General features: G+C 33.6%; 2 protein-coding genes and 1 pseudogene across 3 annotated transcripts; 1 reads left to right on the top strand and 2 right to left on the bottom strand.

Annotated features, from left to right (window-relative positions):
• Positions 1-583: 583 nt before the first annotated feature.
• LOC120075996 (putative galacturonosyltransferase-like 1) lies at positions 584-2,084 on the bottom strand. Its single transcript, XM_039029765.2, has one exon. It carries the CDS (start codon positions 1,943-1,945, stop codon positions 902-904), a length of 1,044 nt encoding a protein of 347 aa, XP_038885693.2. The 5' UTR covers positions 1,946-2,084; the 3' UTR covers positions 584-901.
• Positions 2,085-12,393: 10,309 nt separating this feature from the next.
• On the bottom strand, positions 12,394-13,915 carry LOC120074973 (RING/U-box superfamily protein). Its single transcript, XM_039028095.2, has 2 exons — positions 13,745-13,915; positions 12,394-13,408 (listed from the first exon to the last, which is right to left on the bottom strand). Exon 2 carries the CDS (start codon positions 13,391-13,393, stop codon positions 12,701-12,703), a length of 693 nt encoding a protein of 230 aa, XP_038884023.1. The 5' UTR covers positions 13,394-13,408; positions 13,745-13,915; the 3' UTR covers positions 12,394-12,700.
• A 3,081-nt stretch (positions 13,916-16,996) lies between these two features.
• On the top strand, positions 16,997-18,076 carry LOC120076558 (fatty acid elongase 3-like pseudogene; annotated as a pseudogene). The gene has a single exon (XR_016529282.1). The product of XR_016529282.1 is annotated as a fatty acid elongase 3-like pseudogene (transcript).

Raw genomic sequence — 18,076 nt, 5'->3', positions numbered from 1 at the left:
TGTCTTTAGCTTTAAACCTTTTCAAAAGTTTCAACCTAATAAATAAAGAGTATTCATTTTGTCAATTATCTTTACAACAATTTATTACGATAATAGGCAATTTTAAAATCAAATTTAACTCGGTCAAATAAATACATGAGTAAAAATAAATCTTCCTATAATAAATGAGAAGTCGATTTTATAGAATCATGTAGGTAAATTAATTTCAACCTGCTCAATTTTTCTCTATTGCTTAAAAAAATTTTAAACTTGCGATTTCATTCAAAATTTTAGAATTTAGAAAAAAAATATTTTTAAAAAAAAAATAGAACCACCACTTAACATATTTTACTGGACTATATTTGGATGTATCAAGATATGTACATCCAAGGGAGTACCCAAATATTTTTTCAAGTCAAAATAAATTAATTAGATCAAATTTTCTCACTTTTTAAGTAATCCATGAATTAATAACTCTAATATAAAATTTTAGATGTTATATCAAGATTCCAATTTTATGAAAATTTAAATAGGGATATTGACCAAATGTAAATAGTTCTTTCCAAAAAAATAATAAAATTAATTAAAAAGTGAGACGTTCAAATTTTTACCTTAAAAAGGAGAATTATTATTTAAAAAAAAAAATTGATGACAATGAGTGTTTATATAAAAATCTATACTATACAAGCTTTTGAATACAACAATTATACATACATAAAATTGATCTTCAGAAATATTAGTTCTCCTTTTATCCTTTATTATTTTTCTTTTCCCTCAAAATTTAGCTTTAACATTTACCATTTTTTCAAAAATCATAATTTCCGTTCCATTTTCCGGCCAATCATATCTTCTCCGTCACCGACGGCCTTCGTCTTCCTCTGTAATCCTAAATACCAAACCGTTGCCGACGAGCTTCAACCAATCAAGAGTCCAACAAAAATGGAGTCTGCAACAAATCATAAGGGACCCACAAAGCGTCCAACGGACACGGCCGGTTCGCATCGAGCCGGGCCCACGGTTTTCCCTTTCCGCTCCAATGCAACAGACTCACCGGACCCGGGTGCAGATCCCGGCAGAGTCCCCTGAAATTATCACCGCCGAGCCCGTGCTGGTTCCACCGGTGGTCCACGGGTACAATATTTCCGGCAAAAACGAGCATGAACGGTGGCAGAGATCCGAGCTCGTAGATCCTCATTCGCTTCTGAAGCTCCATCCATTCCTCGATTTTAGCGGTGAAGTCGCCGAGACGCCACCTGGAGAGGTCGATGACCATGACGCCGGTGTTGAAGTAACAGGGATTGCGATTGGCGAAGGTGAGAGACAGAGAGGGATTGGACCAGAAAGTGGGAGTGAAATAGGAGGTGAAATTGGCGTTGCAGTACTCAGGGGCGGCGAGTACGGAGTCTTTTAGAGGGGTATTTGCGAGATTGGCGATATCGTCGACGAGGATTAGATCAGAATCGAGATAGACGACACGGCGAACGCAGAGGGGGAGGAGGTCAGCCAAGTAGCTACGAGCGTAGTTCAATGGACAATCCAAGGCCGAACGAATGGAGGCGGAGATCAGACGAGACACGGCGCCGTCGTCGAATGGGTAGATTTGAAATTTCAGGTAAGGGAAGGAGAAGGAAATGGTGGCGCGTAAAGCCGACGCGTTTGCAGAGGCGGAGGAGACGAAATGGAATATTACATTTTGAGGGCACGAGGAATGTTGCAGAACGGAGAGGATGGCCGCCATAGACCCTCGAATGTATGTCGTGTCCAATGTCATCGCCACATGGACCCCGTAGTCAGAGCATAGCCGGTTACTGTCTTCCTCTCCGGCGACGACCAAGGGGCAATCCGGGGAGTTGTAGAATTGTGGGGCCTCTTTGAATACAGGGGTGGCGTTGGCGGCGGTTATGGGGGAAATGAAGAAGAAGAAGAGGAGGAAGAGAAGGGAGGTTGGCGGCGGCGGTTGGAGCATGACGGCGGCCGGCGAGAGGGTGTGAGGAAAGGAGGAAAGGTAAAAGGTGGGTTTTATGTGTAAGGTGAGAATGTGAGAGATAGGGACTGGCCGGTGGTGAGTAGCTTTAACTTTCAAATGGGGTTTAAGAAAATATTCCAACAACATTTTAAATAATAATAATAATAATAATAAATAATGAAGGTAAGTGAATCTCAAGTCTCAACTCAATGTTATGTTTTCCTTGGTTCTTATGATAAATGTATCTGGAAGCCTCCCATCATGAAATTAACCTATGGTAAATCTTACAATTATCGACAACAAAATTACCTGCCTTCGAGGTAACAACTATGACGCCTAAGTTTAGAAGAGACATTACATGAATGAATTGAATTCGATCATATTCAAATGGAAAGGATTTTGAGGATACGAGCGTATGGTTGAGAAAGACTTAAAAAATTGATAGTTACCATATATACCAATAAAGTGCATCTTTCTTTTTAGTAGCTCAATCATAAGAAATCTAAAGCTAAGTTTGAGTGAGGACAAAATAAGTCCACATTATATTTGTTGGATTGTGAGGATAGTCCTCATCACTCTTAAAATTAGTTAAAGATGAGTAAGAATGACATTGTCCGTCGAAAGAGAGATGCAAGGAAATGTTAAGACTATCAAGTGTCAAATCTAGATTTTGAATCCAAGCTTGGAATGTTACAAAAAATAATTGTAATCTCAAATATTTGATCATCTATTTCTATCAATGGTTTTTTTTTTAAAAAAAAATCTTAATTCCTTAACTTTAATTTGTAAGGATTTAATTTTTTATACTTTCAAATTTTGTAAAAATTTAGTTTTAGTCGTGAAAAAATATTATCAATATTTCATAATAAATAGCACAAATATTGTAATTGATTGATAAAATTAATAGGGATCAATTTTGTTTATAAATATTTAATCCTTATTAAAAAAAGTGATACTTAAATTTGATTATATATTAAAATTAAAAGACTAAATTGTTGTAAATTAAAAATATATATATATATAGACTAAATTATTATAAGCTAAAGTAATTTTGAGACTAAAATGTTACTTTCTAATACAGTTTTAGGAACAAAATGTATTTTTTTAAAAAAATATATATAACAAAATATTAGAAAAACAATGCTACCTCCTTTATAATATATAATTTATACTAGTTAAATTATATTCAAGTTTGAATTAAAAACAAATATTAACTCATCTTCTAAGTTTTAATTTATCTCCTTCCTAATTTAGGATTTTAATTTCTACGAAAAATAAATTTGAAATAGATATACAAGTACACAAACATTTATTAATATTTATTTCTAGTAATAATACTAGTTCTTTTCACTCCTAAAAAAATGATGAAATCTTAATATAAATATGACCTTTTATGAAATTATTGAATATCACAACTTTTAGTTAATTATTATAATAATTTAGAGAGATAAAAAAAAATAAGTAGAGCAAAAATTGTTGAAAAAGAAGAAAAAAAAGAGAAAAATAGAATCTTTTGAAGGGGTTTAAAAGGCAAATAAAAAGGGGAAAAGGTGGAAATAAAAGTAGGTAAGGGATAAAAGGGCAAATGGTAATATTTGTATGCCTTTTACATGCACGACGTAACATTCTTCCAGAAAGATGACAATCGACATGTCGTATTCACATTGGCGTTGAGTGGTGGGTAGCCCAAATTTGTTGCTTCACCCCCTCCCTTAGTCCTTTCCTATTTTATTACTGCTTTTTTAAAAAAATTATACATTTCCTTATATTATGTTCTTTTTGTCCCTTTAATGAAATGCAATAAGTATTAGGACCTTTTTAAATATAAAAAATTATTTATACTATATAACAAAAGTTTTTTTTGGAACTTCTTATTATAAAGTCTAAATATTTTTTAGATATCTCTATTTATAAGAATTTCCCTAATAAATATGTTTCTTTTTTTTTCTCCCTCTTTAAAATACAATTGAGGATAGAGTATTCGTCTGGTATGCCAATTGAGTTATATTTGCTTTGACAATTATAAATATATTTCATTGGTGACAATTCAAATGAATGGTATAACTTAATTGTTTTAAATAAGACATATGTGATCTCGAAAAGACAATGTGTTCAAGCCACACGTATATGACACCAGTGTTGTGCCAAGTTGACCTACAGCACCACGTACACTTTGCTGTCTAAGTTAGCATTTGAAGTATTTTTATATGGCTAAGCAAAGATTTTGCATACCTTGTGAGGTGGTTTAATGTGATATCTATAAGGCTAATCATCCACATGCACTTGTGGCTTGTACGTTATTAGCGATGTTAGCATGAGGATAATGTTGAGATTGTAGTGTACGAGTACTCGGCTCAAGAATTTCCTCTTTCGTGAAATGGTAATGGGCTCGACTCTGTCGTCTTGGCAATCGAGGCATTATTCTTCCCTTTCGGGAAAGCGTGAATTCTAGGGTTATTTGGGCATGGACTTGATCGAAGATAACCCTTAACAACATATATCATTGACTAAGAAGTCAAAAATACCAACATCTCAAATGTGTCCGTCCCTTTCTTTGATCAAAATCATCTATGCATCAATTTCAACTTGAAGGAACTCTTAACGAAGAGCCATGGGCGTGTTCGGACCTTTCCGATTTCATTGTGACTAGAATACCACAGACACATTCTATCAAACAGTTATGCAATATCACACTAATTAACGGCATGCTTTGATAAATAAAATAAAAGGGATTGAGATCACATACCAGTTGAAGACTCTCTTCAATTTCGAACTCAATGCAGCGGAAGAACCTTTACATTCTCTATTGCCCAGCAAAACAGTCGGCTACGGCAGCACGATCATCTACACGAACGGCAGCAACACGAACAAGCACGAGCAAGAAGGAACGGGGACGACACCACCACTTAGAGCCTTTGGTATTCTCAGAGTGAAAATCCAAAGAGTGATACTTGTTGAATTTGGTAAAGGTCAGAGGAATGGGCTAATCGTGTAGACGATAAGCAAGTGGGAGAGAAAGTTGTTATCGTATAGCAGGGTTGCTTATCGTTTCGATAAAGCTATACGATTGTGTAGGTTTTACTAAGCGATCGTCTAGTAATAGGTAAATGATCATTTAGAAAACACGGTACGCTAGGCGATCGTTTAGGAAAGCTAAGCGATCGTTTAGAGAAAGGCTTGCAATCATTTATATGCGGGTGTGCGATCGTTTAAGCGATGAAGCTCTATCGTATAGGCTCTCAGCTAAGCGATCAAGACGTTTTCACACCGACTGCGAATTTTTACGAATTCATTGCAAAAATGAAACAAATTTTCGTTTTATTATTCAGTTACAATAACCGAATACTGAATTCCCACTAATGCACGATCGAGGAGAGGATTTCGGCTAATTATCATATAATTAATAAATTTAATTAATAAATGAATATAATCATATTATATTCTTACCCTATAGTTTGATATCATATATCTACTATAGTAATTTCTTCTCCACTTGATATAAATCATATTTATATCTAATTTTCTCCAAAAATAATGTATCTCATACATTTAGTCAATCATATCATGTATAATTAACTAGTTCTCCCTCTTGTCAATTTCAAGATTTCAAACTAACCCAAGAACTGATTCTCGACTTTATCTAAGCTACCTAGGAAATCTTATGGACCTGTGGCTCGAAGCTCCAACGGTACGTGAATAGCTGACTAGACTCTTTAGCCACGAGATCCACCATTCGTTAACTGCCAGACATTCCACTAAAGACCAACAGTTGAACTCTTCTTATCACAGATATATTTCTGTGTCCATCGGATATAACCAATCATGAGTACGATGACCCTTCCCAGATGCTCGTAAGTACAGCTGGGCCAATTTACTATTTTGCTCCTGTAATTACATCTCACTCCTTAAGTACCATTGATTCCTCTAATGAACAATACAACATAGTCCAACTATGTGTGAACACCTCTCAGGCCAAAAGAAGGTGTATGGCACCACATCGTTCAAGTCCTAGCTATTTATCTACTTGCCCTTGGTTCGGGGAATGAGTGAATTTCATCTTGTGTAACTAAGTTCTCAACTCCCAAATCAGACGAATCCCCAAAATGGTAGGTTTGAATCGGCGACCTAGCCACTCGCACCCATACAAATCAAAGGACCGCCCTCAATGGTAGGAGTTCCCAACTCACTCAGAATTGAGGTCATGTTACCTATGGTCATCCTAGTAAAGTGAAATCTCATTCATGAACGGTGTTATATAACGAGACGTTAACACTTCATGGTCGGGTCTTATATAAACTCTTTGTATAAGACGCCCTGCTCGCATGTCCCCTACATGAATGATCAAGATCAGACCATTTGTGACAAGTCACAATACTTGTGACCATTCCACAAAGCGGGCCGCATCCGTAGCGTTACCACGATAAGGTTTCCTTCCTATATCCATATACTATAGACCATTTTGATTATCACTTAAGACATGATCCACATGTATGTCACCACATACATGCTTAAGTTACATACAGATAACTAGAGATTTTATGTTTATTGGTTTGTGGAAAAGAAAATAAAACATACAACTGAACAAAACCAAGATGTGAAGTAAATATCATATATTATACAACACAAACGTTCGTACAATCTGTTTACAAACTACAAAACACAAAGACTTTAAGGCATCAACCCCAACACAACTGTCCATTTCTTAATATGATATTTCAAGAAGTTTATACACATATAATAATTAATGCATTATTAATTTTCAAAAGTAATCTTAATTAAGAAATAATCTACACTGTTAATCTCATATGATAATTTATGAATGAAATCTAGAGGATGTATGTCACACCTCTTCCCAGATTAACCTCTTAATCCAAGAAAAGATGTGAAGACAACAATGGCCACCCATTTTATGACAACTACTACCCAACATATTCCTGAAAGCCTGTTAAACCTGATTAGCATTTTATGATTGTCTAGAACTTAACACATAATTTCAGCAACAACTTTAAACATATAGTTTATTGCTAATCATAAATATTAACTTCAACATACATAACAGTTCAAAAACCAAACTTATTAACAACAACTATTCAACACAAACTCTACCATATTCCCTCTGACATTAACATGAAAACTAAATACAGAACATGATGAGCCACCTAAACTTCCAGTCTTTATGGGTCTGAGAAGTGACTGACTGACAGAACTGCTAGGCCTCGAGACGTCGACCGTTACTTGGGGAGGAAAACATTTTAAAAGAGTGAGCTAGGAAACCTAGTGAGTGACTATCTTAAATAAAACGTATTTTAAATCATAAATAACGTGAATTTGCTTATCAAATAACGTGAATTTGCTTATCAAGGAAACAGTTATAAAATCATAATCGGAGTTTTAGAAATGGAACTAAAATAATAGAAATATATCATATAACCTCAAAATAAACTCTTTAGCATATTTCTAAAAAACTTCACTACTCTACTGCCTGAACATGTGGGAAAGCCCTTTTGCTCAATCCCTAATAACCTTAGTTGAGAGAGAGCCATTTTGCTCAATATCATCAACATCGATAACATAATCAGAGTTAAATTGGATTCTGACCACCTTATTATACCTTCGGTACCAAGGATCCCTAACATCACTGAAATCTAGATAACTTACCATACCTTTGGTACCAACATTGGAGTGGGATTTATACAAGACACAAACATTTAAACATTTAAAAACATATACAAATTATGCATTAGAAATTATCTCACTTCATGATTTCATATCATCGCATAATACCTTGCAAAACATGGAGTATGCTTATATAATTTCCTTGATAAATTTTCCTCATGCAGTACAACATAGCATAGGCTTACTGTAAAACGCATGTTGAACTCATAAATAACTTCATCATTTAAAAACATAAATCATGCGATCAACGTTCATTTTTAAAGCATGCAGTGAAGATAATCATGATATAAAATTCATATGAACTGTTATGTAGAATTTATTTATAAAACTCGCATTAGAAAACATTTATTAAAACTTGTCACTCATTGTCTTAAGCTACTTATCCAAGGGGTTTCTACGCCTCTGCTATTTGAGTTTGTCCTGAAAAGGAAAGGTCCCTTGGTCAGCATAATTAGCTCCCTTTTGAGCTTAACGCATAACTTAACCTCACCGCATACTAACAATTCTTTGCATCATAATCGATGCATCGAAACCATCTTCACCGCATCGGCTGACTTACCTTAAAACTTGGCTGATAATTGGGAATCCTTCCTCAAAGTCTTTCGAATAAGCGTCGAAACACCTTCTTGGCCTATGTGATGAATGCCTACTGTGCAACATACTCCAAGCGCATTTGTTGTGAATTGACTATGTTGTATGCGTCAATGCATAACATTACTGGGTCAGCTGGTTGCTTGTTCTTCGTATACAACTGCCTGCTTATTCATCCATAACATCATTCCAAATTCAATCTTCCAAGTTTCTTAACTTTAATTCCAACATTAATAGAAACTAAACTCTCTTTAAGGAAATTGCTCAAAAACATCTTATCTTTTACTTACCTTAGAATTTGAACATTATTTCCTCTAGAATTAATGAGGGATTCCTGAAATCTCCTTTGTTCATCTCGTGTAGTGATTGTAGACAAGGATATTGAGCAATTTGTTGAGAATTCTTCAACCTTCATAATCTTCAGATGGCAACAACACTCACTCACTTAGGTATTAGAAAACATTTGCCACCTAACATGCTTATCCTTCCATTGACATCCACAAGACTGTCACCTGAATTACTTACTCATCAATTAGGTCGAATTCTTTAACTTAACTTCATTGCATGGCCTTGTGGCTACTCAAGTCTTCTCTCTACAACGCATAATCTTTTGCTGCATAGTTCAACATAATTGGTCATATGGCGCCTCTTAGCTCCAACGCATGGAGTCCTATACTTCCACTGAGTATCAACTTTCTCCTACTCCACTAGACTCAACATTCCACACTTAACATATTTTCTTGCCCTTTCCAGCTTATCATTGTTATTCTCAACTCTCTATGCGTCGACTATGTTCACAACCTGGACGAATATACTCGTAACACTTAAAAAATTTTCCTTCTCTCACATTCTAGAGACGTCATTTAATTAAACATACTTAGCTTACTTTTTTCATTATTGTTAATACACACCTTAAACACTTACTTAAGAGAATTTAAAATTAAGTAATTAGTAAAACAAGTTCAAGAGTTAATAGTGTAGATTGATACAATTATTAAAATTTAAGATTTATATTGATACAATCTTAAACACGTACATACGTTGAACTATACGTTGGGTTTAAAAGGAGAAAAACCGTATAAAATTTCTTTGATTTAATTTTTGTGCATAAAATAATAGTTCGATTACCTACCCATACATAAGTAATTAAGACATAATGGCAAGCTAAAAATGGATAAATTTAAAGACAGAAAATTATATAGTTTGAGAAGATAACTAAAGAAAAATTGAAAATTATTCCCAATACTTTATTGATTTAGAAGAAAGTTGTGGAGTTTGTAAAATTCCTCTTAAGTCTCCACATGGTACACTTTAATAATTTCTCCAATTTTAGATTAGACAACACATTGATATATAGTCTACATCCTGTGTGCAAGACTGTTAGGGTCACTATATCACACTTTTTTGCTTATGAAAAATGTAGTTTCATTAAATATAATTATATGGTTCTTTTAAATTTTTTGTTTTGTTATCTACTTTCTATACCATCCTAAAAAAATATATTTAAATACACTCAAACATATCCTTGTACAATGCATCCAATTGTCCAACTATAATTTGACACTTCTCAAACTCTTTTTTCTTCTATTTTAATTTTTTTCTTTTTGTTTATATTTTTCTATATGATTAGAGTGGACTACAATATATCTTTGAGGAATGGTTAAAGAAGAGTAGTAGTTGCTAAAAACATTTTCTTTATTTTAAACTTTAAATAACATTTTAAAATTGACTCTACCAAATAACTGAGAGTAAATAAAGGAAGTGATAATATAAATTTTTTTTTTTTTTTTTGGGGGGGGGGGGGGGGCGCGCGGAAACGAAAGATAAAAATGTTATCAAAATTTAAAAAAGACCTGAGTTTAAATAATTAAATTTTATACACCCTAATTCAATTTTCAAGCCTACAATAATTTACCTTTTGGCACAAACTATTATTAATTAATGGCCAAGTCATAGTAAAAATATCAAGGAAAAATAAAACATATATAAAAAAATCCACAAAATATCACTAAATTACTAATTATAATAAAACTAATAATAAGAAGAAATTTATTTATTTAAAGAATGCAAATGGCATAATTTCCAAGATTTTTTTAAGAAAGACTATCAACATCATTTTGTTTAAAAAATAATTTGAAAATAAAAACATGTCAACATCAGAATTAGCCCTATTACATTTTAGAAAGGTCTCTTTTTTATATTTGACTAATAATTCAATTACTTTTTAGCAAAATAAAAATAAAATCATTGTTAAAAATAGGAGGAAGAGGTTGGGGAAATTGCACAAACCATCCCTAAACTAAGGAGTTTGTTGCAATCGCACCCATAAAATTTTAAATTGATCAATTAACCCATGTAATTTATCAAGTGTTGCAATTATGTCCTTTTGTTAGTTGATCTTCAATTAAAAAATGACAAACACATCCATCCACTCAACCTTCCTCTCTCTTAAAAAAAACATTCTCACCTATTTCTAAAAGAAGGTTTCTTATGTCGGTCAGCGATTTGTGCATAGGTTTTTAATTCGACGATGAAAAAATCTCTGGACTAATACTCTGACAACACCCACAAAAGTGGTAGTCTTTCGACGAATACCCATGCGACATTAGATCTCCTCGAGCAAATACCCATGAATTCTAGACCAAACACTGTGAACCCCGGTAAAGTCCAAAATAGCAACCACCCACAACCTCCGACAAATTCAATAACGCACATGTAGCTCTTTGCCTCCATCGAATCAGATGCGACGAATAACAACCCTTTTGATCTCATATCCAACAAATGTCTTAGAGCGATTTTGGTGAATAACCACGGATACAAGACCAAACCTTTGACAAACTCCTGTACGACACACGACTCCTGATGAACAATAGTTGCCCACCACCAATGAACTGATATGACAAACGATGTTCAACCCCGACAAGCTCCCCAATGCATTGTAAATCGTCCAACAAATCCCCACTAACAATACACATGCACACTTTCAAACATAAGTGATCCTCCGATACAAAATAGGTGAAAAGGTTTTTTTTAGAAGCGAGAGAAAGATTGAGTGAATGGACATATTTGTCCTTTTCTAATTTAAGATTAACTAATATAAAGACATGATTGCAACACTTGTTAAACTCTAAGGAGTTAATTGATCGATGAAAAAGTTTATAGGTATCATTACAACAAACCCCATAGTACAAGAGTGGTTTGCGCAATTTTCCAAAAAAAAAAAAAAATGAACCGATCCAAATATTAAGAATAAAATACTAAAATTACTTATCAAGTGAGACCAACAAACGGAACCTCAATTCCTTCTTTCTAAGCTAGGAATGTCACGCTCAGAGGCCCTAAGAGTCTCAACTTTGGGCAGAGGGTAAGGAAATGTTTCCTGTTCTAATTTTGGGGACATGGTTTGTGCTCCCTGTCCCCACAACATTTAGTGATGAGTGATTTGGGAGTGGGGACGGGGACAGAGAGGCCACCCCCTTGACACTCCTCCTAAAGGATGCTTACAAACTATCTTCAAATAACTCTACAAGCTATGCTTTAAAAAGAAGAGAAAAATACATTCTGAGCAATTAAAATATTGTCTAGTCTTCAAAAGATGAACCATAACAAAGTAATAGATGAAAATATATAACGTGTCAACCACTATATACTGTCATGCTTCATATAATATTCCAGGCTTAAGAAGAAAGATAACATCAGACAATTGAGCTCTACAAGCCACAGCATATCTTATATAAGTTCAGTTGACATCTAGCATCAATAGCAAGCACCTACTCTTCTCTGCACTCTTCCGATAAACATGGTCTATCATGACATGTTACATGAAGCTAGGTGCAAGTAAAATTCAAGCATAAACCAAACTGGAATTTGAGAATTGGGGAAAGGAAACAAATAGCAAGCAAGAATTGTTAATTGAAACAATAAACATGGATACAACCATAGCAAAACACCATTAAATACCATGTGCAGCAGCAGCCCATTAGCATCCTAACTTCTTCACCAAGAATCAACCAAAGATATACTGACCAAAAAAAAAAAAAAAACAGGAAACCATAGCGCAAGTAGTGCATTAGCCATTAGGTAAGACCACTAAAGAAACCACTTAGGCAAATAAACCATCTCAGAGAGAATGAAACCAGAGCATGTAGTTTGTTCACATTGCATCTGATTGCATTTGGTGGTCAGCAAATAAATGTGTGTGTATTATATATATGCATAAATGGAAACTTCCAAATACAATTGCATAAGCATGTCAGCTGATGTTCACCATGCCTAAGCATAGAAAGTTGGTGTCCATTCAACATACAGTAAGACTAATCAGGACGAATGATGAGATATCAAGACAATGTACCAGCAGATTCTTTTTTTTTTTTTTTTTTTTTTTTTTGACCATGTACCAGTTGTTTTTTTCCCCCTTTCAATTCTTACATTAGAGGTTGAATACACTAAACACCACGAAGCAATATAAGCCCTAATGGACCCTTTCATCTATTGCCAGATTAGGGCAAGAAGAACACAAAAACCAATAAACAAAAGCAGCCGCTTCAGATAATAATCTTGCTGACCTTGACGGAGCTGGTGATAGTATCCATGGGCGTGACCATGGCTACCATGAAACATGTTAGGAAACCCGTATGGAAAGTTAGCACCTGCACCGTACATGCTTGGATCTGCGTATCCATGCATCTGAAAGTTGAATAAAGATGGGACAAGACCACCAAAAGCTGCAGACAACGTGAAATTGCCAAACCTCGTCGACGCCATTGGAGCAAACCCTCCAAGACCTCCCATGAATCCAAACCCATTGTGAGGAAAAGGATTTGGTTCTGGAGGAGGACCTGCTGCTTCGGGTCTCTGTCCCGCAGGCCGATTAGGAATGTTAATTCCAGGAATACTTTTTGATCTTGGGTCAGTCGATGTCTTACCCCTACCATATAAAGGAACCAATTTTTGCTCTTCTATGATAGCCTTGCAAACTGGACATTCCTGGGGATGGGAATGAATATGCAGCCACTTATAAAGGCATGGCCAACAGAAAAGATGACCACATAGGGTTACAATAGGATCTTGAGCTAAATCCAGGCAAATATTGCACTCAAAATTACTAGCATCACCATTGTTGTCGGAACAAGAAGGGCTTTGAGGTTGCCTACTTGTCGATTCCCCAAACCCGCTCGCCATATCTACACACCCCACCTATTGAATCACATTACAACACAAAATTGAGATAAAAAAAAAAAAAAAAAAAAAAAAAAAAAAAAAAAAAAAAAAATCCACCAAAGTCGAGAGAAAAATCCTTCTACCAAACGGAAACAACAGGCGAACCTAAAGAGAATCAACCATCATAGCAATGGATCTACAAGCACAGCAATACAAACGAGAAATATACAACCGAATCTCGAATCCTAGGGTTTCAAAATCCCCAAGCAGAGACCAAGAGAATTAAATTCAACGGAAACAATCCAACAAAAGAACAAAAGAACTCATCAATTAAACTAGAATTACAAAAAGAATCGGAAAAATGAAACGAACCTAGTGATTAAGAAGAACAAACCGGCCGATCCTGCGTTCCGATATGGATCAAAAAGCAAATCTAAAAACTGGAGACGAACGCGTTTGACGGAAAAACGAAACATATACGTTTGAAAATGGAAGCTTCTCGCAGCCGTGTGCCCTAAACAATATTCACTGCACTTTCCCCGTGATTGTCAACTTGTTCCCACGTGTCATCAGATTACTGGGTTATATCTTCAAACTATTAGCGGTGTAAAAGAGAGCATCGATATTATATATAGTCGAAGTAAGGAAAAATAAATTGTATCCATTTCCATACAAAATTTTCATTTTATCAAATTCAGCCTTAAAGCTTAGATGAATTTTGCAATTTGCATTAGGGTGTTTAAAAAATTCGATGATCCGAAAAAATCTATCAACCCAATTTAACCCAAGTACAACTTGGATTGAGTTATCAACTCATATAAATGAAAATTTTTATGGATTGAGTTGGTGTATGATTTCACCTCATATAACTCGAACTAATCCGAATTTTTTATTAACTTTAAAATATATTTTTTATCTACTTATAACACAATTATTTATACATATATTTATTTTAATTTTATTTGATTCCAATATTTTTTTAATATTTTTTTCTTCAACAACTTTTAAATTAGTTTATTTACATTCTAAAAACAAAATTTTCACTATATAAAGTGAGATTGAATTGTTAGTTTTAATTTAATAAATAAAAATAATTAAATTGGATTTTTACATATTTACGTTTTACTTCTTTTTAAACAAAATTTTAAATAAATGATCTGATTAAGCTGAACCAACTCAACCCAACCCTAACTTAACTCAATCCAACCCATAAACACTCTTAATTTGCACCTTTGATTATTATTTTTCTTTTTTTTTTTTTACTGATTCACCCACCATTTTAAAATTAGTATTTTAAACCCAGACTAGCATCAAAATTTCTAAAAACTCACCAATTTCATTGAAATCTAAGCTTTTGCACAAAAAAATTATTGATTAGTTTTTTTCAAAATTCAAAGATTTCAAGTGAAATTTGAGTCCAGTCTAATATATATATATATATATATTCAAATCTTATCAGGTTTCAATTTGCACAACACGTGATGAACTAAAAAGGATTTTTTAAAAAAAATAGAAAATCTTATTGACTTTAAATAAAATTATTAGGTTCAAATATTGCTTTTTGTACTTTTTACTTTTCTACTTTTATTCATTTTGGTTCTTATATTTTGAAAATATTTATTTTAGTTTGTGTACTTTAAAAAATGGAATGTTTTGATCTTTTCATTTTTATTTTTAAGGGACTAAAATGGTTACTTTTTAGAAGTATGGAAAGCAAACCAAGGTTGAGAGTATGATGCAAAATGAATATTTTGAAAGTACAAATATCAAAACGAATCAAAGTTGAAAAAACAAATACCAAAACGAACCAAAATCAAAAGTATAGAGATCGAAGTAGTATTTAAACCAAATTATTATTAAAAAAAAATGGAAACATGCCTGAGCAAATATAAATCCGTAAGTTGTCATTTAAAAAAAAAAAAAAAAAAGAAGAAAGAAAAGAAAAGAAAATTGAATCCTCACGTTGAACCCATTAAAAATGAATATGAATGGAAGAAATAACCCAAGTAAAAAGAGGAAAAAAGGTTGAAAGTTGAAGGGATTGTTTCGTAGATAATTGAAAAAAAAAATTGAAAAAAAAATTGTATTTCATGTTTTTATATATGTATTTAGTATAAATTTTTTTAATTAAATTTTAATTTAAATAATTGTTCGAAAATGTGTTTGAAATATATTTATAAACCAACAAATCGAATTGTATTTACCCGTGAAATATTAAGTTGAATATAAACTATTATTATTTCTCGAGTTTGATTCCTGGTAACGGAAAATCTAATATTATTTTGTATTCAAAGATAATAAAAATTATTATCAATTAATTTATGAAAAAAAGTATGTTAAAAATTTTGTATAATTATTATCTTGTTTCATATAATTTATAATACGTAACATAATACATATTTTAATTTAAAAGAAAAATGAATTGAGTGTATAATACGAATTATTATATCTATTAATGTTTTATTTAAGGTTTAATTACGAATTTAGTCTCTATGATTTGGAAAAGTTAGAATTGAATCCTTATAGTTAAATAAAATTTCATAAATATTCTATATGGTTTGATAAAATTTTCATATATAGTTCATGTGGTAGGGACTATTTATGAGTATTTTTATTAAACCATAGAAACTAAATTATAATTATAAAAAACAAGAATACATTCAAATTTTCTTCAAACCATAGGATCAAAATTTCCATTTAACATTTCTATAAAAATATATTTTACATTTTAAATTTCAAGTTCAATATATGCATACACTAAAACATAAAAATATACCAGAATTAGAAAAGGAGTTTTTTAAAACAAAATTCAAATTACCTACGAAATACATATTTATTGATAGTGATTTTAAAGACATAAACAAGAATATAGAGTCTATCCAACATTTTCTAAATTTATCAAATTATATTTTTATCCCAATAATAATTAAAACGTACTCTTGAGTTAAATAGTCAAATCTCGCATCTCTAATTATTATAATAAAATACTTTCCATTGATAATTTGAAAGGTTTGAATGACCAATAATTAAAAATTATTTTACACATGGGTTTTCAAATGTTCAACACTTTTCCTTTCTTGGATGACAATCCAACTCCCTCCTTAGGCTTGATTTCTTAAAGGAAAATTATATTCACTTTTTCCAAAATAATTGAAGAATCATTTATTCCAAATAATAATAATAATAATAATAATTTCACTCATTTTTATCATGGTGGAGAATTTTTACTTTTTACTTTTTAGTAAGCATTTAATATTCGTAAACGTTTGGACATGTTTCATACGAAGCATGAACCTGACTTTTAACAACTTCTTTTATTTTATTTATTTATTTATTTATTTACAACAAAGTATAAATTATTAAAAAAATTCAATAATATAGGACCAAGTTTCAAAAAACAATAATAAATCTAGTCCCACAAAACGAACCGTCCTTGCCTCCCCCAATTGGCCCAATTTACAAGTCGGCGTCGTCTACTCGTGAAACGTTTTTAACTATCTGTCTAATTTAAATTTAATATTCATATTTTTCCATTTTCAAAACAAATAATAAATTTATGTAATTTCCATCTTCAGTAGTTTTTTTATATATATAATGTACTCAAATTGTTTTGATTGTGAAAGCCCCCAAAATTACAATGCCGACGGTTTCTCGATACTGGCTGTCGGAGCACCCTTCCATTGTCAATTTCAGATGGAGCCACTCCCAATCATGGGGCTCCACGTGGTCTTTCCTCGTCGGCACCGTCACGCTCTACCTCCTCGCCGCCGTCTTCCTCCGTCTTTCTACGATCCTCCTCCGCCGCGATCGCCCGGTCCCACTCGGCCTGATTCCGGCCGTTCACAGTCTCTCCATGGCTGTAATCTCCGCCGTCATCTTCGCTGGTATCCTCTTCTCCGCTGCGGCCGAGATTCGTGACACCCGGTGGCTCTGGCGACGGAGCAGAACCAGAACCACCCCATTTCAATGGCTGCTCTGTTTTCCAATTGGCACTCGCCCCTCCGGGCGCGTGTTCTTCTGGTCGTACATTTTTTACCTCTCTCGATACCTCCATCTCCTCCGCACCTTTTTCACCGTCCTCCGCTGCCGTCGCCTCCCATTGTTCCACCTCTTCAATCATTCCATCCTCATCCTCACTTCCTTCCTCTGGCTCGAATTCGCACAGTCTTTTCAAATTCTCGCCATTCTCTCCACTACCCTCCTCCATACCCTCGTCTATGGTTACCGATTCTTGACCGCCGTCGGGCTCCCGGCCGCCTGCTTCCCGTTCGTACTTAATTGCCAAGCTGCTCTTCTTTCCTGTAACTTGCTCTATCATCTTGGGATGTATTCATTTCACGTTCTGAAAGGCGGGTGCAACGGCATTGGCGCTTGGGCTTGCAATTCTGTGCTTAATTCCGTTATCCTTTTGCTGTTCGTGAAATTCTACAAGGAAAATTGTTCGGGTTTGATTTATAAGAAGCCTGCGAATTTCTGAAATGGGTTTTGCTCTGTTCATGTTTTTGTTTTGATGGGAATGGGGTATCACTGTAAAGTTTTCTTTTTGTAGTTGTAGTTTGCACAGAGAGAAGAGGAAGATGTTGATACTTTAGTTCATAGAAGTCCGTCGTCAAATACAGTGTTTGTTCTTAAAGGAACAGAAATTGTCAAATGTCAAAAAGTGATTTACTCATATAATATAATTGATTCTCAAATATTTAAAAA

This window comes from Benincasa hispida, chromosome 4 (genome assembly GCF_027475165.1).
Source record: "Benincasa hispida cultivar pf3 chromosome 4, pf3_genome.v1.1, whole genome shotgun sequence".
NCBI lineage: Eukaryota > Viridiplantae > Streptophyta > Magnoliopsida > Cucurbitales > Cucurbitaceae > Benincasa > Benincasa hispida.
Note: the sequence above shows the minus strand (reverse complement) of the source record. Positions and strands in the feature narration are given on the sequence as shown.

Bases quoted from the DNA above. Each gene is read 5' to 3' on its own strand.
- LOC120075996 (XM_039029765.2), bottom strand. From the start codon at position 1,945: ATGCTCCAACCGCCGCCGCCAACCTCCCTTCTCTTCCTCCTCTTCTTC.
- LOC120074973 (XM_039028095.2), bottom strand. From the start codon at position 13,393: ATGGCGAGCGGGTTTGGGGAATCGACAAGTAGGCAACCTCAAAGCCCT.